Genomic DNA, 20,376 nt, shown 5'->3' with positions numbered 1-20,376 from the left:
CGCTCATATAACTTCCTCTGCATCATTAGCAATATTGTGGGCACACTGTTTCGTCTTCGATCATATGAATATTGCAGAGAGGTAGGTGAAACCCCAAATAGCACAAGAATCTCATGTATTGGTCCAGTTAGCTTGGAAGCTTTGACCCGGTATCAATCCCGGTTCCAGGAAGAGTCCATTCAAAAAATGAATCCTGGGTCCTACTTAGGCCGGTTTTATTCAATTAAACCAAGAAGGGTGGGGGATGGTAGGCTTCCTCAAAAGTCATTTGATCTAGAAGAGAGCAAGGAAAAGGCTTAGATAGACGAAGCGGAAGAAGGAACAAGGCTTGAAGGCGGATTAGCAAGGGAATGAATCTGATGAAGTTGTTCCTCCGCTAGAATAAGGGGGGCATGATCGCTGATTTGACTAGGTAGACCAGATGAGCGAGATTGATTGAAAGCGCCGTGCCAACAAGCTTTTGAGACTATAGTAAATCCTCTTCATAAGTTATTTCGTACAGGCTATTCAAGGTCTATTGGCTTTATTGCTTATGTGGTACTTCGACCACGCTATGCACCGAGAAAGATCGTAGATAGGAAAGATCTATTATGCACCAACGACGACCCCTTCTCTTTACCTTTATCGTCTCATACCTCAGGCCATTGCTGGCTTGAATGCTGACTCTCTTCTTCTTTGCTCGCGAGAGTGAATAAGAGGACGACCCACCGCGGGGAGGATGGAATGAGTCGGCAAGGGATCAACAATCTTCTTTCAGTAAAGGCCCACACATTCTCCTTAATATTGGGATAAAAGGACTATGAAGAAGGAAACTCTCTTCCCGTCTTGCGTAGGCCCTGTTTGGTTTGGTTTAGTCCTAAGATATTTGGTTTAGATGACTAAAAAAGACTAAACCTATTTAGGATGACCAAAACGCCCCCTATTTATTGCTTGCTGCTGGCATGAGAGATTTGGGTGGGGGAATAATGAGGGGCAGCCCCTGTCCAAAGTGGGGTTTTAGTCTCTTTGAGTCACTCTTTGGTGACTAGATGACTAAAGGCCTTTTAGTCAGTTTTAGTTAAGGTGTTTGACTCACGAGTAACTAAAAGGGACTTCATTTAAGTGACTAACACCCCAAACCAAACAACCAATTCGCTAGATGGGTCTGTTCGCTTGAATTTATCAGCCGGCTTATCTACATTATTTTTCTCTCACAACAAAACAGTTTTAGTCGGCTTATCAACTATCTACAGTATTTTTCTCTCACAACAAAACAGTTTAGTCGGCTTATTAGCCGACTTTAATACCAGCCGAACAGCCCGTAGTGTAAACATCGTTTTCTTGGGACCCATAATGAATAAGAAAACACTTCTTTTTCTGGCTCGTAAATGCTCCACCGCTAACATGGCACTGCAATGCATGCAAGCTAGTTGCTGTATTAGTAAGAGTCGATTTCAACTTGAACGACTCAGGTTCTATTTGAAACATATTTGAAACACATTGGAGCTGCTCTAACCAACAAAAAGTTGGAAGTCAATAACCATTCGCTCAGAACTTCAACAAGTTTATGAAACAGTGCCTTCAGAGAAAAAAAAAAGAAACGGTGGAAAAATAAGAGAAATAAAAACAGGTTCAGTTTCAAGCGACAACTCCACACTTCCCATGCATAAAGTCATGTTCTGGGAAAGTAGTAGTAGTATTTTGGTGAAGAAGTCAAATTCTTATTCTTTAATGGAATTCCATTCTTCAATCAATCAAATAAAAAATAATGTAAAAGTCAAATTCTTCATAAACTGCAGCGGGCCAGGAACCTAGTGTCCTACTTGGCAGAGAGACAGAAACCAAGCCGCTGCACAGAGGAGAGGGATTCTCCCCCAACGCCGGCCGAAGGTCTCGTCCCCTTGCGCTCGCAGTCGCCGTAGCGCCACCGCATCGCCCATCCGTTGGGACCTTGTGGGTGTCACGCGATGGAGGCGGACGAGCGGGCGGAGGCCGGCAACGAGGCCTACTGCAAGTCCTTCCTTGAGACGGCCGTCGAGTTCAACACCCGCGGCGCGCTCCTCGACCCCACAGACATCTCCTTCCTCACCAACCGCGCCGCCGCCTACCTCCACATGGGCAAGGTCTCTCTCGCGTAACCGCACCCCAAGGCCCCAACCCCCTCTATTGTATACCCTCGCTGGCGACGCGGTGGCTGATGATGTAGGACATCTCCAGTATAATGAGTGCGTGAGGGACTACGACGAGGCGGTGAAGCGCGGCAGGGAGCTCAGCGCCGACAACAAGCTGATCGCGAAGGCGCTGACGAGGAAGGCGGCGGCGCTGATGGAGCTCGCGGATTGTGCTAGGGACTACGCGCCGGCAATCAGGGCCCTGCGGCAGTCGCTGGACGAACACCACAGCGAGGAGACGCTCGAGAAGCTCAACAAGGTCGAGAGCGCCAGGAACGAGCTAGAAGCGCAGGAGCAACTGCATGAGGCTGCCGACCACCACCGTGAGAGAGGTTTGCGTGTTGCTCGTTTATGGCATTGTTTAATATGGGTATGGGAAATGGTTCCCATGTGACTGAAGGCCATCATTAAAGAAAGGGATGAGTAGATACTGCTTCTAGCAACCTATGTTTTAGCATCATATATTTGATTGTGATATACATATAATACAAGGATACAACTGCTTAGTGCTCACAAACCCTGCAGGCAATGAATTGTTCAAGCAGAAGAAGTACCATGAAGCAGCAGTACACTACACTGAAGCTATGAAAATGAACCCAAATGATCCTAGAGTAAGCATTTTTGGCTATTCCCCTGTTTTTCCTTCCCAAATAAATAGAACTAGATATTCTTGATAAAGTCATACTCATACCTCTTTTGAAATTAGAGTGATTTCTTATAAACTAAATTTGCATCGGTAAATATGCCGTCTATGATCAGGCACATTTGGCATGCTTATTCATTCTAAAGTCATGTTCTAGGGCTTCCTCTTTCTTCCTTGGCACACTTAGCAATGGTATTTTTTTGGAAAGACCTTGGCAATGGTAATTTGTTATTTTGTTTTGATGTATATGACTGATGTTTCAGGTTTTTAGCAACAGAGCTCAATGCTACATCTATCTGGGAGCTTTACCTCAAGGCCTCGAGGATGCAGAGAAATGCATCGAACTGGATCCTACTTTTCTGAAGGGTTATGTGCGCAAAGCTAAAGTTCAGTTCCTGATGGAGGATTATGAAAATGCTATGGCAACTTACTAAGAGGGTTTGAGGTGTGACCCAAATAACCTGGAAGTACTTGATGGCTTAAGGAGGTAGTTTTCCAGCTCTCTTTTAGTCTTCTGGACATGATTATTTGAACTGACATTTTCTTTGTTGTTCTAGATGTGAAACACACATTAAGAGGGGTCATGGGGGCGCTGGTCGTGAGTTCTTTAAACAGATGTTGGTAAGTCTGATTTCTTTGAAAGAGTATTAACGATTACTTGGTTTTGTTTTGATTCTTGCAAAATTAGCATGCCTTCTTTGTATACTTTAATGTGACCTGTACTCCTTAGTGCAACAAATGGTAATTAACACAGAAACTGTACCTTGACTATTAAGGTGCTTGTCTGTAATTAATCTTAAGAAGTAGCACTTAAAAACTGTGAACAGGCTATATGGGGATTGTGAAACATAGTCAATGAACACCTAACTAATTATGAAATCAGGAATACCATCAACCCAATTTAGCCAAAACTTGGTTAAATAAACTTGGTATGTTATGAGGTCCAGACTCCAGTAAAATTTTAACTGGTCTGGTAGAGCTCAAGTCCTGTGCAGTTAGTAGTTTAGATTTGTGGTTTCATGCCCTGTGACCCTGTCTAGATTTCTTCACTGTGCCTTGACTCCATATGGAATTTATATGCTAACAAAGTGCAGCTAAGGGGTATTTAGAGGGTACATTCACTTATGGAATTGATCCTTAGTTTTTTTTTTTTTGAAAGAAAGGAATTAATCCTTAGTTTCTCTTGTGTTTTTGCATGGGTTGAAGGATGGGGGAAGGGTTCTATGGGATGTTATTCTAAATGAATACTTATCCAGTATCCTTTCAGGGAGGTTTTCATCCAGAAGACAATTTACGTGATATACAAAAGGCATTTTCTACAATCTCATCCATGCAGGAAGTTTCTGAAGAGCCCTTGGGGCATACCAAATCTGAACGGATGGTAAATATGTAACTGAACTGAACTATTGTCATCTAAATAATTTACGGAAGCACCAAGTTAAATTATCTTGATTGGAGGCCCAACATCACAATCCAATCATTTTTTTCCTAATAGTTTCATCATGTTAAACACAGACTTCTCTGAACCTTGCTGACAATTGCTAGGGCTATGGCAGACTGGCAGTCATATGAAAGCCTTTCCCATTTTCATGATAGTACACAATTTTTCCCGTTCATAAACTATCCAAAATGAATACTTTTTTAATGGTTCTTCCAGAGATAATTTTGTACAGAAGATGGTTTGGATAGATTCCAAAATGCAATGGAACAATTTGCAATATTCAAGAAGGAAGCTTCTGAAGAGCGCTTGAGGCGTACTGAATCTGAACGAATGGTAAATCCGTAACAAAATTTGCTGAAGTCTTGTCTATAAAATTTATTGTGGCCAAAATAAATTATCTGATCAGTGGCTGACATCTCATTTAATCATTTCTTTCTCAATAGTTGGATCATATCAAGTACAGAACATATTTACAGTGGGGGCTTCCCTGCTGTATTTAATGTTCAAAAAAAGTACAGAACAGATTCTCTTATATTGTTGCTACTGCTGCTCCAAGAAATGGGCCATCTTGCAGCAGGCCACTGCCACTATGTTTACTGTTGACTTGCCAAGACCATGGCAGCCATACGAAAATTTCATTCTTATTCATGATTTTTTTTTCTTTTAAAAAATCTAGGATGTCAGCAGGTTACTCTTTTAACAAAATTTTAGGCTATTACATTACATACAGTCAAAAGTAATCTATCAGGATGCTATGAATGAGAATGGTCACGTTTTTAATTTCTCAGGCTAGGACAATGGAGAGCTTGTATTTAAACCAGGTCCAACAAAGGAAAGAAACTGAGGAATTTCTTTCAAGGATACAACAGGAGTTGGAATGCTCTAAAATACAACATGATGAGGTCACTAAAAAGCTTCAGAAGGCCAATGAGCATAATGAGCGTCTACAACGTCAGCTCTCTGAATCCAGAGGACAGTATGACTAGTTTCTATCAGAGCATGATCACTTGCTACATGATAGGGATCGTGCAGTTCGTGAGGTTGAAGAGTTACGCCAGAAAAGAGGGCAGATGCTTTTGGATTTGGTTACATCAATGTACTTAGAATTTTCACCATCTGAACTGGAGTTTGCAAGTAAAAATTTCAGCAGTTCACTGATGATTGGAGAAGGTGCATTCGGATGTGTATACAGAGGTGTCCTCAGAAACATGACAGTTGCAATAAAGGTGTTGAAACCTGATACTTTGCAGGGAAGATCACAGTTCCAGCAAGAGGTAATTTACCCATTTCATCCTGAAATCTTACTTTGCCCTTCTTACACGGGAAAAGTGGAGTTGGTCTCTAGCTCCTTTCTGGTTCAAAACTGAAACTAGATAGAACATTTACTTTTGAAGGACATCCTCATTCCATGAATGATGAATAGATTATTTTGGATTTCTGTTGCAGGTTGCTATCCTTAGTAGGGTGAGGCACCCTCACCTTGTAACTCTATTAGGAGCATGCTCAGAATCATCTGCACTTGTCTATGAGTTCTTGCCAAATGGAAGTCTTGAAGATTTTCTCGTCTGTGCAGATAAAAGGCAAACTTTGCCGTGGCAGATCCGCATCCGAATTGTTTCTGAGATATGTTCAGCACTAATCTTTCTGCACACGAATAAGCCACACCCAGTTGTTCATGGTGATCTGAAGCCAGCCAACATCCTTCTTGATGTTAACTTAGTCAGTAAGCTTAGTGACTTTGGTATCTCTCGCCTCCTAATCCAGTCCAGCACCAATAACACTACCCTTTATCGCACCATGCATCCAATGGGAACCCCCTTGTACATGGACCCAGAATTTTTTGCCACTGGAGAGCTGACATGTCAGTCCGATGTGTATTCTTTTGGGATTGTGGTCTTGCGCCTTTTGACAGGGAAACCTCCTGTTGGTATAAAGAAGACTGGAGGATGCGATGATGAAAGGTGATCTGAACTCAGTAGTTGATTCCTCAGCAGGAGAGTGGCCTGATGTGCAAGTCCAACAGTTAGCACACCTTGCTCTTAGTTGCACGGAGCTGAGCCGGAGGTGCCGTCCTGATCTCTTGAGCGATGTGTGGAGAGTGGTTTTGGCCATGAGGGACTATACCTTCTGCCTCATCATCTAGATCAATGTATGATAAAAACTGCACTCCATCGTATTTCATCTGCCCTATCTCAGGTGAGCATAACAGGGATTTATTAGGCCTTCATTGAATATTTAAGCTGAATGTGTCATCTGGGGAGAGGTAATCTATCTGCTAGAGGACGTGCGAGCCCGGTCCCGGCCCCCGCGTCGCCCCCACGCAGGCGACACGGGAGGCGACCCAAACCCTAGCGCCTCTCTTCCTTCCCTCCCTCTCTCCAGCCGCGCCGTCGCCGGAGCGGGACGCCGGCATGGCTGTGCGGCTTGCCGGGAGGGCGGCGGCGAGGCTCTTCTTCGCGGTGGAAGCTGCGACGGTCGAGGACGAGCTCGCGTGCGGCTTCCTAGGGCTCGGCGAGGTCACTGAGGCCGGTGGCGGCGCCGGCGTCTTCGGCGGCGGTCTCCTCGCTTCAATGGCCGGATCCAGCGGTCCAAGGACCGGATTCGCGCGGATCTCCAGCGGGCAGCGCCTGGGCGGGCGCTGGGGGACGGTGGCAGCGGCTCCTATCTAGGGCGCCGCGTTGTCGCCGGATCCACGGGGTTCGGCGCCCGTGGTGCGGGCCGCTGCGCCTAGGGGCGCGCACGGTGGCGGCTGCGTCGGCCTAGGGCGGGCCTCCTCCTCTTCCTCGCGCTCGGCGGTGTTGGCAGCGTGCGCTGTAGCGGGGCGGCGGGCCGTGCCCTCGCGCGAGCCGCGTGGGGCTCGGTGGGGCAACCTACTGCGGCTGCGGCGGCGCTGGCAAGTGCTCGTGCAGGCGTCAGGCGATGGCGGGGGCTCTTTTTTTCTCCTTCGCTTCCCCCTTTCCTCCTCAACCATGGCGTGGAGGCGGCAGCGCCTGCTGGGGACACTGGGTCTGGCGCCACGGCCACATCCGGTGCCCCCGGGGCAGGGGGCGGCGCCCGTGGTGGGGCATGTGCCTGACGGTGGCTGGCGGAGGTCGGCAGCGTTGACGGCGGGTGCTTGAGCCGGCGACGATTGCTGGCAATGGCTTCCGCGTGCGGCAAGGTGACGCGTATGGCAGGGTAAGTCCAGTTCTGCATGTTGCCCGATCGGAGGGGGTGGCGGCCGACGCAGCTGTGCGGCTGCTGTGAGCAGCCAGCGCGTCGATGCCCCCTGGAGAAGCTTCTGCGGGATGGCAGTGACGACGACGGTGGCGTCAGGCTATGGTCCAGCATCTTGGCTCGACGTATGTGCTAGGGGCACCTTGGGCGAAAGCCTTGGCGACGGCGACGTCTGTGGGCGTCATTTTCCTTGTTGGGGGCGTCGTGTTCTTGTGCCCCCAGCCATGTCTTCCACGGGTGAAAACCCGGTCCATTCCTGGACAAGCGACAGCGACGCATTCGGCGTCGTACCCTTCCTAAAGGCGCCACTGTGGAAATTCGTCTCGGTCGTGATGTCTCCTTCGGCGGATGTCATCCGCCTCTCGGCGCCCGGTTGATGCGAGACGGCGAGTTCTACACCGTGAAGTCGGAGCTGCTGCATCAAGGGATGTAACTCGGCAACGATGATGTGTGTCGAACCCTCCTTCTCCGACGACTGGGTTTTCAGCTTTAGAGGCTCGGCAATCGCCGAGGGCGGGGCGTGGGATCAGGGCAGGAAGTCGGAGCTGCTCTTCGCGGAGCCATTGAGCTCGGCAACGATGACATGTTGCAGCCTCCTGCTTCGGGCCCGTTGGTCTAACATCTTAGGTTGGGTCGTCGGTGTTTTGCCATGGGAAATCGGAGCTGCTGGCTGCTTTGCAACTATGTTCGGCAACGATGCCTTATGGTAGTGTATACTCTGCCACGTTGTGTGGGTGGGTAACCTTTCGTGGTGTTTGGCGCCACGCTTAGCTACCTTTGCTTGTATATAAATTTCTTTCGTCTTAATTGAAAGGCAGAGCTCCTGCCATTGTTTCAAAAAATAAAAAAAGAATGTGTCATCTGTTTATCTTTGGAAAAGAAAAAAAAAAGCAGTGCATGGATATAGGCTTTATCTAATGACTAACCAGTACTTGTGTGGTCTTATTTTAGGATGTCATGAGCGATCCACATATCGCGGCTGACGGATTCACCTATGAAGCCGAAGCCATCAGGATCTGGCTCGACAGTGGCCACGACACATCTCCAATGACCAACATGCGACTAGAACACGACGAGCTCATTCCCAATCGCGCGCTTCGTTCTGCCATCCAGGAATGGCTGCAGCAGCAGAATACGGCCTTGCAGTCCGTTGTTCCCTGTTGGATCGCAGCGTGCTTCTCCACCACAGGTATCAGTAGGGTGCCTCTCTACCAAAGAGTGTTGGTCCCAGACACTAGTCGAATTATACTCTACAATTAGTTGCTCATCGACTGCTGGCGCCCGTACAGCTTCAGGATTTAACTAGCTATAACTGTGTAGTTAACATACTGATGCGGTGATGCTTGCCAAAGCCTTCATGCCCTGTTTAGTGTTTACCAAGCGTAGAAGATAAAATAGCAGCGTCTTTCCTAAGGCTGTAGCTGCAATTCGGGTACAGACTGAAGAAGGTCATTTACCTTACTTGATTCCTCTCACCAGCCTGTGCCTGCTACTGCCCCTACGATCCCGGCGCAGTTTCTCTGACTTTTGTGGAGGCAAAGTGACTTAAGGAACAGTAATTTGTCTCTCTAAACGGTTACCTGACTTCGAAAAATGTAGTAATATTAGCATAAAATCTGATTCATCCATCTGCGAACGAACAGCCTAAAAATTTATCCAAAGTCACAAAGACATTCTTTCCCTGACTTTTCTTTAGCGACCCAGAGAATCCACAACGTCTATCAGTCATGGTATAGTATTTTTCTCTAACGACGAATCAGCGAATAGGTACTTTTCAACCTGGCTTTTCAGCAAAACGAGCAGAGCGCTTTGAGGCCTTGCCGGACTCTTGGTCTTGGCACCGTTGTTCGAATGTCCGGTGCTACGAGGAGAGGCATGTAGACAAGGAGCACAAAATTTTTTCAAGGACATATGCTCTCCCACTGTACACACTGACGTAAGGAGTACGTACTAAGGCCCTGTTTGGTTCCGCGTATAAGCGCGTTGGCGACCCGCACAAGCCAATAATCGCACCAAACGGTTCGCGACAGAGGGCTCAACGCGAACGCGCGTCTGCGTTGGACGGTCGCCCGCTGTGTTGGCCGAATCGCGAGCCCAAGGCCGCGATTTGGAAGACGCCCTCACGTTTCCTACCGCACCCCTCCCTCCTCCTGTGCTCTTGCATCTGCGGGAACCGCGCCTAGCCTCCGCGCGAGCCGCAGGCGGGCCTTCGCTACTCGAGTCGCCTGGTGCGCCGCCCCTCCCCTCCGCTTGAGCCGCCGGCGGCGGCGCCCCTCTCCTCCGCGTGAGCCGCTGGAGCGCCGCCCCTCCCCTCCGCTTGAGCTCCCGGCAGCGGTGCCCCTCCCCTCCGCGCGAGCCGTCGGCGAGAGGCCGGCTCCCTCCGAGCTCGTGCGTTGATTGAAGAAGAAGGCCTAGGATGCAAATAGAAACTCTTATTTGGGTCCAGTCGAAAGGCTATAGACTCACATAAATAGTAGTAAATAGTGTTACGCAGTTTGAGAAAAGTTCAGGGTTTTCAGTGCAAAATGTCCTACCCGAAATAATCAGGTCAGCCAAACGTCCCGCTTATTTAGACAACAGATTTTCTACGTCGTGGCCTATTATATAATTCTGCTCAACTTATAAGCGAGACTCCCATAAGCTGAACCAAACAGGGCCTAAGGCCTTCAGAATAAGTCAAGCTACTGATCCTAGCTGGCTCAAGTGGATTATGTTGAAAAAGTCAAATTCTTATCCTTCAAAAGATTTTTAAAAAAATTCAAATTCTTCCTCAACTGCAGTGATTGAAGCCCGAGGCCGGTGGCCCTCGTGGGTTCGTGGCAGTGGCAGACTGGCAGCGCGCTATAAGGCGGGACCCACCTTCAATCCTGGTGTCCTACTTGCGCCGGCAGAGACGGAAACCAAACCGCTGCACAAAACACAAAGGAGTGAGAGATGCTCCCCTTGCGCCGGCCGAACTCTCGTCAAGTCGTCCCCCCATAGTCGCCACCACCGGCAGCCGCAAGCCCGCCATCCGCCACCCCAAGCCGCGGCCCGCGGGCGTAGACCACATGCGCTCGCAGTCGCCGTAGCGCCACCGCATCGGCCATCCGTTGGGGAGTAAGTCACGCCATGGAGGCGGACAAGCGGGCGGAGGAGGCGCGGTGCGCCAAGGAGGCCGGCAACGACGCCTACCGCAAGTCCTTCCTCGAGACGGCCGTCGAGCACTACACCCGCGGCGCGCTCCTCGACCCCAGAGACATCTCCTTCCTTACTAACCGCGCCGCCGCCTACTTCCGCTTGGGCAAGGTCTCTCCCCCACCCTCACCCCCCCCCCCCCCCCCCCCCCCCCCCCCCCCCTTTCCATAATCCATACCCTCGCAAGTGATGCGGCGGCTGACGATTTGGGGCATTTTCAGTATAAGGAGTGCGTGAAGGACTGCGACGAGGCGGTGAAGCGCGGCAGGGACCTCAGCGCCGACAACAAGCTGGTCGCGAAGGCGCTGCTGCGGAAGGCGTCGGCGCTGCTCGAGCTCGCGGCCTGCTCCGGAGATTACGCACCGGCGATCAGGGCCCTGGAGCAGTCGCTCACCGAGCATTACAGTGAGGAGACGCACGAGAAGCTCAACAAGGCGGTGATAGTTAAGAAGGAGCTTGAGGAGCAGGAGCGATTGGATCAGGAGACGGCCGACCAACACCGCGAGAAAGGTTTGGATGTTGCTCGATTAAGGCATTGTTGATTTGTTTAATGAAATGTACAATAGGACAATGTTGGTGGACTGCATTTGTTTATCAATCACAAAGGAAACACAGATTTTGGGGTGACAATAAATACTCTCAGAAAGTTCCATTTACTTTTGTGTGGATTAGGCCTAGAACTTTGCTACTCTGCGGGTTACCACTTCCCATGTGAATGAAGGATAGAGCACAAAAGAAAGGGACGAGTAGATGCGTCTCCTAGTAATCTGTGTTTTTTAATCATCAGATATCCAATTCCTAAATAGTTATATGCCATTGCAATATACTGCTGCTTACTGTGTACAAACACTGCAGGCAACGAATTGTTCAAGCAGAAGCAATACCATGAAGCAGCAATACACTACACGCGAGCTATGAAAATGAACCCAAAGGATCCAAAAGTAAGCATATTGATCATTCCCCTGATTTTCTTCTCAAGAAACAGTAACTCCAGATCCTTAGTAATCTAGTACTTTTTCTGAGATTAAAAACTTTTCTGATAAATTAGATTTACATTGGTAAAAACTAAAACGTCATCTATAATCAGTCATATTTGGCATGCATTGTTCACTGTAAAGGCATGTTCTGGAGCTGGCCCCTTTTTCTTTGGCAGTCCTGGTTGTAGCAATTAATTTTGTGATCTATGACTGATCTTTCAGGTATTTAGCAACAGAGCTCAATGCCACATCTATCTGGGAGCTTTACCTCAAGGTCTTGAGGATGCACAGAAATGTGTTGAACTGGATCCAACTTTTCTAAAGGGCTATGTGCGTAAAGCTAAAGTTCAGTTCCTGATGGAAAATTATGAAAATGCTATGGCAACTTACCTAGAGGGTTTGAGCTGTGACCCAAATAATCTGGAAGTTCTTGATGGCTTAAGAAGGTAGCTTTGCAGTTCCCTTCTGCCCTTCTTGAATCATGACATAATCTAAATTGACATTGTGTTTGGTTGAATTAGATGTGCAGCATGCATTAAGAGGGCTAATGGGGGTGATGTTGAGCTTGAGGACTTGAAAGAGATGTTGGTAAGTCTAGTTCCTCTCTTCGGAATAGTCTTCCATTTCCATGATTGCTTGTTTTGTATTATTCTTGCATACTGCATGTTTTGCTTGTCTGGTTTACTGTGGCTAGTAATCCTTAGTACAACACACTTTGGGTAACACAGAAACTGTACTTTTACTAGCAATGTGCAACTTAAGAAGGAGCCCTTAAAAACCATAAACAGGCTTTATTGGGATCATAAAGCTGTACCTTGTCACTTGTATTTTCACACACCCACCCCCATCCACATACTTTCTTCTATTTATCTGTTTCTGATCTTCTCGAGCTTATGTATAACTGATGCACAAATGGTGGTTGCATGGCAATGTGTTTTAATACACAATTGGTTGTATCATGCCCTTACCTTGACTCCACCATGCCCTAAGCTCAAGTAGGTCTACAAAGAGTAGCCGAGGGGCAACATTCACTTATGGAGTTAAAGTGAAAGCTGTTTTTAGGAAGGATGCAATTTTCCAATTAAATTGCACTATACTAAATGCTAGTATTTTAATGGTCCTTTCAGGGAAATTTCCAATCAGAAAATGACCTGCTTAAATTTCGAAAAGCAACAGAACAAGCTACAATACTCAAGAAGGAAGCTTCTGACGAGCGTTTGAAGCGTATTGAATCTGAACGAATGGTAACCTTTTCACTATGATGCACTTGAAGCTATTATCATTGTAATTATTTTTTTGTGGCTAAAAGTTATACTCTGGGTTAGAGTATTTGTGGGTTTGTTGTCTCTGTGTGTGTTTGGGAGTATTTGTTTGTTAGTTTGTGTGGGTTTGTTGTGCCCTTGTGTGTCGAGGTGTGTACAGGTGTTATCTTTGCTGTTTTGGGTTTTCTCATACCCCTTTTTTCCTTCTTAATATAAAAGATACGCAGCTCTCCTGCATATCTGAGAAAAATATACTCTGGATCAGAGGTTAAATATCATCATCCTTTCATTTATTTTCCCAATAGTATTATCTTGTAAAGGGTTTAGGGTTGTGTGTATTTTTTTCTTTTTCTTTTTGCAGTAGTGCTAGTGCTGTATGATGGCTGGCGGGTGGCTTTAGTGCTCTTATATAATGTAATGATGTGTAGCTATCCTGCAATGTTTGAGAAAAAAAAATTCTCATGTGGAATACAGAACAAAGACATTCTACGGTTCTCTTTCTCCAAGCAGTGGGCAAGCTTGGAACAGAGCACTGCCACTGTATTTGCAGTTGAATTGCTATGGCAGTCTTATGAATGTATTTTTATCCAAAAAAACCCAACATATTAGCAGGTTATCTTGACAAAGATTGCTGGCTGTTGATCTTATCTTAATAATATGAATGAGTGACCATTTTTTTTAAAAAAAATCTGCAGGCTAGAACAATGGAGGAATATCTTTCAGGAGTACAGCAAGAGTCGGAACGACTTAAGAAACAACATGATGAGGTTATGGAGAAACTTCTGAAGGCAAACATGGATAATGAGCATCTGCAAGGTCAGCTCTCTGAATCCAGAGGACAATATGAACGGATTCTATCAGAGCATGATCGCTTGCTACACGAGAGGAATCATGCTGTCCGTGAGGTTCAAGAGTTGCGTCAGAAAAGAGGCCAGATGCTTTCGGTGTTGGTTACAGCAATGCACTGTGAGTTTTCATTGTCTGAACTGGAGCATGCTACTGACAATTTCAGTAGTTCGCTTAAGATTGGAGAAGGTGGGTTTGGTTGTGTGTACAAAGGTACCCTCCGGAACATGACGGTTGCAATAAAGGTGTTGAAACCTGATGGTTTACAGGGGCAATCACAGTTCGAGCAAGAGGTAGGCCAACTCGACCCATTCTGAAATCCTACTTTGTCTTTGTCAACTAAAAAGTTGCTTGGTCTGTAGCTCCTTTGAAGCTTACGCTGAAACTATTTTTTTTTAATAAAAAAAAATCTTTGAGAAGACATTTGCCCATGAATGAAATGATGTATACCTTTTTTGGATTCCTGCTGCAGGTTGCTATCCTGAGTAGAGTGAGGCACCCTCACCTTGTAACCCTGTTAGGAGCTTGCTCGGAGATATCTACACTTGTATATGAGTTCTTACCAAATGGAAGCCTTGAAGATTTTCTCATGTGTGCAGAAAAAAGGCAGACTCTATCATGGCAAATTCGCGTGCGGATAATTTCTGAGATCTGTTCAGCACTGACCTTTCTCCACAAGAATAAGCCGCACCCAGTTGTTCATGGAGATCTGAAGCCTGCCAACATCCTTCTTGATGTTAATTTGGTCAGTAAGCTTAGTGACTTTGGTATCTCTCGCCACCTGATCCAGTCCAGCACCAACAACACTACCATGTATCACACCATGCATCCTATGGGAACCTTTAAGTACATGGACCCAGAATTTTTTGCCACTGGAGAGCTGACATGTCAGTCCGATATCTATTCTTTTGGGATTGTGGTCTTGCGCCTTTTGACCGGAAAGCCTCCTGATGGTATAAAGAAGATTGTGGAGGATGCCATGGAGAAAGGTGACCTGAACTCAGTAGTTGATACCTCGGCAGGAGAGTGGCCTTATGTGCACGTCCAGCAGTTAGCACTCCTTGCTCTCAGTTGCACGGAACTGAGCCGGAAGCGGCGTCCTGATCTTTCAGCCGTGGTGTGGGTAGTGGTTGAGGCAATGAGGGATGCTGCAACAATACCTTCAGCCTCATCTTCTAGATCAGTGTCAGATGAAAACATCACGCCGTCATATTTTGTTTGCCCTATATCTCAGGTGAGTACACCAGGGACGTTTTGCACCTTCATCTAGATTTCCCCAATTTTTTACTCAACAATGAATCAATTGTAGTACAGAAGAATCGAATATTAAACTCAATGTGTCATCTGCCTTTTGTTCTTTTGTGAAAATACAAGGAATACATGAACATTTTGTCCCCTGATCCCTAACCATTATTTCTGTTGTCTTGTCTCAGGATGTCATGGACGATCCACATATCGCAGCTGATGGATTCACCTACGAAGCCGAGGCCATCAGGAGCTGGCTCGACAGTGGCCATGACACATCTCCAATGACCAACATGCGACTAGAACACGACGAGCTCATTCCCAATCGCGCGCTTCGCTCTGCCATCCAGGAATGGCTCCAGCAGCAGAATACGGCCTTGTAGTCTGTTGTTCCCTGTTGCATTGCTGCGTGCTTCTCCACCACTACACACGAGTCGAATTACTCCACTATTAGTTGCTCATCAACTGCTGGCCCCCGTACAGCCAAGATTTAACTAGCTGTAACAGTGTACCATCTACCATGTAACCGTCATAATGTAGCTAGTGTTGTTAGCAAACTGATGCCTGTCAAAGCCTGCATGCCCTGTTTAGCAAGCGTAGAAGAGGAAATAGCAGCTTCATGTACGACTGAAGGTCCTCCACCGGATTTACCTGACTCCTCAGGCTCTCACCCGTGTTGTACGCTCCACAGCTGCAGGTGCATCAGCAGCACCGGCTGCCAGGCTGAACGGATCAAGCTTCAAATGCCGTCCCGTAGTGGAGCTTCTTTTTCCCCCGAACAATTCGGTGGTAGAGTACCCTACCTACAACTTCATTGATCGTAGGCAGCGCCAGTTCAGCTTACAGACTTGTCGATCGACAAGTGTCCCGATAATGCCGAAGTTAGCTGCCAACAGACACTTGGCTTGATGATGATGTCAAACACCTTCAAGGAGCTTAGGAACATGTATAAAGTTATATATTTTAGCAGACCAACTCATTTCAGTTTGCACGGTTGAACCCGGATACATCACATGATTGATTATTTACCGGTACTGCTGTAACAACTCTCCCAATATCTACAAGATCAGCTCTCTGACTCCAGAGGACAATATGTCTGGCTTCCAAGTTCTATCTGATCGTGGCCAGGTGCTACATGAGAGGGGCCGTGCCCTCCTTGAGGTTGAAGAGTTATGTCAGAAAAGAGGCCAGATGCTTTCAGCTTTGGTTAAATCAATGCATTGTGAGTTTTCATTATCTGAACGGGAGTATGCTACTAAAAATTTCAGCACTTCTCTAAAGATAGGAGAAAGTGGGTTTAGATATGTATACAGAGGTATCCTGGGGAACATGACTGTTGCAACAAAGGTGTTGAAACCTGACAGTTCAAGCAAGAGGTAGCCCACTCAACTCATTCTATATCAAACTAGAAAACGTAGTTTGTGAGACCCCACTAATGGGCCAGTGGGCTGGGCCGAATGACCGAATACTGTAGCAACAAAGCGATGCGGGTAATGTAGCATCGTAGAAACACTGTAGCACAGCAGTAGTACCACCTCGGAAACTGAAGCTGAGCCCAACCAACTTAAAAAGCTTGAGCCTGGAAAGCTTAAGAATTTTGGTTTGAATTTTTTGCGCGAAGCGAGGACGAAAATGTAAGAGAGTTAATTAACAGGCGTGGTTCATTCAATGTGTAGAGTGGATCTTAGCCGTTTTTTCGGGCTGGGTGTTACAAATGGTATTCAGAGCCAACTCTCGCGGTTTCATGAATATATGGTGAGAGCATGACACTTGGGTCGAGGAGCTGGAAATATAGACGTGAGCAAGAGAGAGAGTCGAGCGGTTTTACGGATATATGGCTCGGGAGTCCGAACAGGTCATGCTTGAGTCGGGGAGCTGGGAATATGGACGTGGGTCAAATCCTAGACACGTTTGGGTAGACTGGTTCAGTCCTGTCCTCGGCGAGGACTTCGAGTCTTTAAGGGTGGGTGTATGTGAGACCCCACTAATGAGCCAGCGGGCTGGGCCGAATGACCGAATACTGCAGCAACAGAGTGATGTGGGGGTACTGTAGCGTCGTAGAAACACTGTAGCATAGAAGTAGTACCACCTCGGAAACTGAAGCTGAGCCAAACCAACTTAAAAAGCCTGAGCCTGGGAAGCTAAAGAACTTCGGTTCGAACTTTTTGCGCGAAGCGAGGACGAAAACGCAAGAGAGTTAATTAGTAGGCGTGGTTCATTCAATGTGTAGAGTATATCTTAGCCGTTTTTCTGGGCTGGGGTGTTACATAGTTGATCGCTAGCAAGTTTGGGCAGGCTAGATATGGAAAGGAACATGAGCCATCAACAAAAATGAAGAAGTTATGTAAATTAGAAGAGTCGTAATAATATAAAAAAAAAATCCCAGTTCATAGTTTTGGCACATGGACTGCAGATTTCCATTCCACGTGCTGATATCCAAATCCAAGGACAAAACCTTTTGACTGTCTTCCATGTCAAGTTCAACCGACCACTGCCTCTCTTTACTGTCGCCTTTTGCTGTGCACCGGTGCCTCCAAACCATCCCAACTAGCGTTGGACAATCAGTTCTTCCATTTGTGCTACCCCTGCGTATCATGCATTTGCAATGGGACTTGCATACTTCTACCGCACATAGCTGTTCGAATAAGTCGTCTTTTCACCATATGAATGATGAAATGGTTGTTTTGTATTCATGTTTCAGGCTGCTATTCTGAGAAGAGTGAGGTACCCTCACCCTATGACTCTGTTTGAGCATGCTCAGAGTCGTCTTTGCTTGTGTCTGAGTTCGTACCAAACGGAGGAAGCCTCGAAGAATTTCTTGTGTGTGCAGAAAAGAGGCGAGGCGGATTCTTCCCTGGAAAATTCGCGATGGAATTATTGCAGATCTTTCTGCACAAGAACAAGATTGAATCACCCAGCTGTTCATGGAAATCTCAAGCCAGTCAACATCCTTCTGGATGCAAACTTAATCAGTAAGCTTATAGTGACTTGGGTATCTCTCCCCTCCTGCCCTCCTGGTCCAGTCCAGCACCAATGATACAGCGGGAATCCCCTTGTGCATGCATGCATGGACCCGGAATTCTTCCTTGCCACTGGAGAGCTCCGATGTTGGTCTCTTTTGACAGGAAAGCCACCTGATGGTATAAAGAAAGAAGATTGTGGGGGAGGATGCGATGCGATGCGATGGAGAAAGGGAAAGGCGACCTGAACTCAGATAGTTGCTGGAGTATCTCATCAGGACATCAGGAGAGTGGCCTGATGCACGTCCAGCCGCGAGTTAGCACGCCTTGGTCTCAGCTGCACTTGCACGGAGCTGAGCCGGAGGCGCCGTCCTCATCTTTCTTATTTCAGGGCGCAACAGCAACATTATCATCTTCACCGCCCTCTCCTCGATCGGCGTTGGTTGGAATCTGCAAAAAAACCGTCATGCTTCATTTGCCAAGTATTTCAGGTGGATATAAAAACCGATATTTTTTCACTATTGTCAGACACGTTCTTTTATTTTCTTTTCTGTTCGTGAGCAGTGAATTTTAGCACTGAAGAAACTGAAACCTGAGCAGAATGTGCCATTTGCTTTGTTACTCTGTGAAACTCGAGTAACACGTGATCATATAGCTTGGTCTGACGAATAGCCACTGCTCGTGTGCATGTTTTCAGGAGCTCATGAACGATCCAACAAGGCGCTTCGTTCTGCCATCCAACCATCCCAGACCAGGAGTGGCTCCAGCAGCAGCAGAGAATGGCCTTGTTGTAGTCAGTCTGTTCTGAATCTGATACTTTGGTTGCTGGCTTGCTGCTGCGTGCTTCTCTGGCCTCCCCAAGTACCAGTACGGTGCCTCTACTACCGAAGTCTTGTGGATTGTGGTCCTCACTCGTGACAAATTGAATTGCCCGCGTAACGTCTACTAATTTCGTTGCTCATCAAGACATCAACAGCTATCACCAGTAAGTACATCTCAAAGAAAAAAAAATGTTATCGCCAGTACAGCTGTACTAACATTCAACGTGTAACAGTGTCCCATGCCATGTAGCTAGGAGAGTAGGAGTTTAGGGTTTAGGCCCAGTGTTTAGCTAGGTGGTACTCCTGTTCCATATGCTGTATTTTGGGGTTTTCGAAAAAAATATGCTGTATTTTGACAGATTTTTGTTGTCAATGAGGCCGAGCTTTCTGCTCTTTATGCATAGTGGTACTAGTTAGCTTTGAAATCTAGACCTGTATAAGTGTACAGTACCACTGAGGAGCCACAACTAGTGTTATCAACTTTTTGATGGAGTGAGGAACTAGAACTCCGGTGTACAAATGCTGAGTGAGGACGCGGCCAGCACTCTGGGCCAACTCGTGTTTGGCATTGATGCCGTGACAGCCTGACAGCGCCATGGTTGCCGGTCCTCAATCAGAAATAATGGCTGTCAGTCGCCGACACACTCGCACTGTAGTAGTAGTATTCGTATTAGTAGGTCAGTAGCCATAGGTAGAATAGGGCCTCGTTTAGTTTGCGAAAAAATTTCAAACTGATAAATAGTAGCACTTTCGTCTTATTTGACAAATATTGTTCAATCGTGGACCAACTAGGCTCAAAAGATTCATCTCGTGATTTCGAACTAAACTGTGCAATTAGTTATTTTTTTTACCTACATTTAATACTCCATGCAAACGGCTAAAAATTGATATGATGGAGAGAGAGTAGGTGTCATTTGGTTTGGCAGCAGACAGGCTCGAGGTCGAGGCAAAGCGGATGCCGAATGCGCAAGCCACATGCACCAGCCACCAGTCCATTTACTACATAAGCTCGCGTGGCAACGGTGATGCACCGCACTAAATGCACTTGCACTTGTCTTGCTGCCTTTGGAACAAATAGGGTGGAGGACGATTCTAACGCTGTGTTTAGTTCGTGAAATTTAGGAATTTGGTTACTGTACTATTTTTGTTTTTTTTATAATTAGTGTTTAATTATGGACTAATTAGGCTTAAAACGTTCGTCTCACGATTTCCAACCAAACTATGTAATTAGTTTTTTTTCGTCTATATTTAATGCTCTATACATGTATCGTAAGATTCGATGTGATAGCTACTGTAGCACTTTTTGTGAAACTTTTTAGGAACTAAACAGGCCCTAAAATTCTTTTTTTTTTGGTATGGAATGGCTTGATTCATAGGAGTTTTGGAGGAAGTCTAATATGAGGTACAAGCTCTTTTTGCTTTGTGTTTATTTCTCTTTTAATTTGTGTTTTCTCCTGGGATGTATTAAAATGCTCCATTAGAATATTTCCTAGGGTTCCTATTCTATAATTGCAAGTGACATGCAATTTCAAAACTCCATGTGAGAGGGCTAGTTCATTTTACCTGTACTTTGGGAAGCGGGACAGACGAGTTTTTTTTTTTCCACATTGCCGACCAGAAATTCGCCAGACCAAAGAT

General features: G+C 46.5%; 1 protein-coding gene and 2 pseudogenes across 1 annotated transcript; all 3 read left to right on the top strand.

Annotated features, from left to right (window-relative positions):
* Nucleotides 1–1,870: 1,870 nt before the first annotated feature.
* On the top strand, nucleotides 1,871–4,682 carry LOC136522345 (U-box domain-containing protein 70-like; annotated as a pseudogene).
* On the top strand, nucleotides 4,496–8,509 carry LOC136523532 (U-box domain-containing protein 70-like; annotated as a pseudogene).
* Nucleotides 8,510–10,407: 1,898 nt separating this feature from the next.
* Nucleotides 10,408–15,581, top strand: LOC136520585 (U-box domain-containing protein 70-like). Its single transcript, XM_066514135.1, has 9 exons — nucleotides 10,408–10,738; nucleotides 10,849–11,137; nucleotides 11,483–11,568; nucleotides 11,827–12,050; nucleotides 12,126–12,192; nucleotides 12,732–12,848; nucleotides 13,562–14,005; nucleotides 14,185–14,946; nucleotides 15,146–15,581. Exons 1-9 carry the CDS (start codon nucleotides 10,562–10,564, stop codon nucleotides 15,338–15,340), a joined length of 2,361 nt encoding a protein of 786 aa, XP_066370232.1. The 5' UTR covers nucleotides 10,408–10,561; the 3' UTR covers nucleotides 15,341–15,581.
* Nucleotides 15,582–20,376: the final 4,795 nt, after the last annotated feature.

This window comes from Miscanthus floridulus, chromosome 18, assembly GCF_019320115.1.
Source record: "Miscanthus floridulus cultivar M001 chromosome 18, ASM1932011v1, whole genome shotgun sequence".
Classification (NCBI taxonomy): domain Eukaryota; kingdom Viridiplantae; phylum Streptophyta; class Magnoliopsida; order Poales; family Poaceae; genus Miscanthus; species Miscanthus floridulus.
The sequence above is the reverse complement of the archived record's forward strand: the minus strand, read 5'-3'. Positions and strand labels throughout refer to the sequence as shown.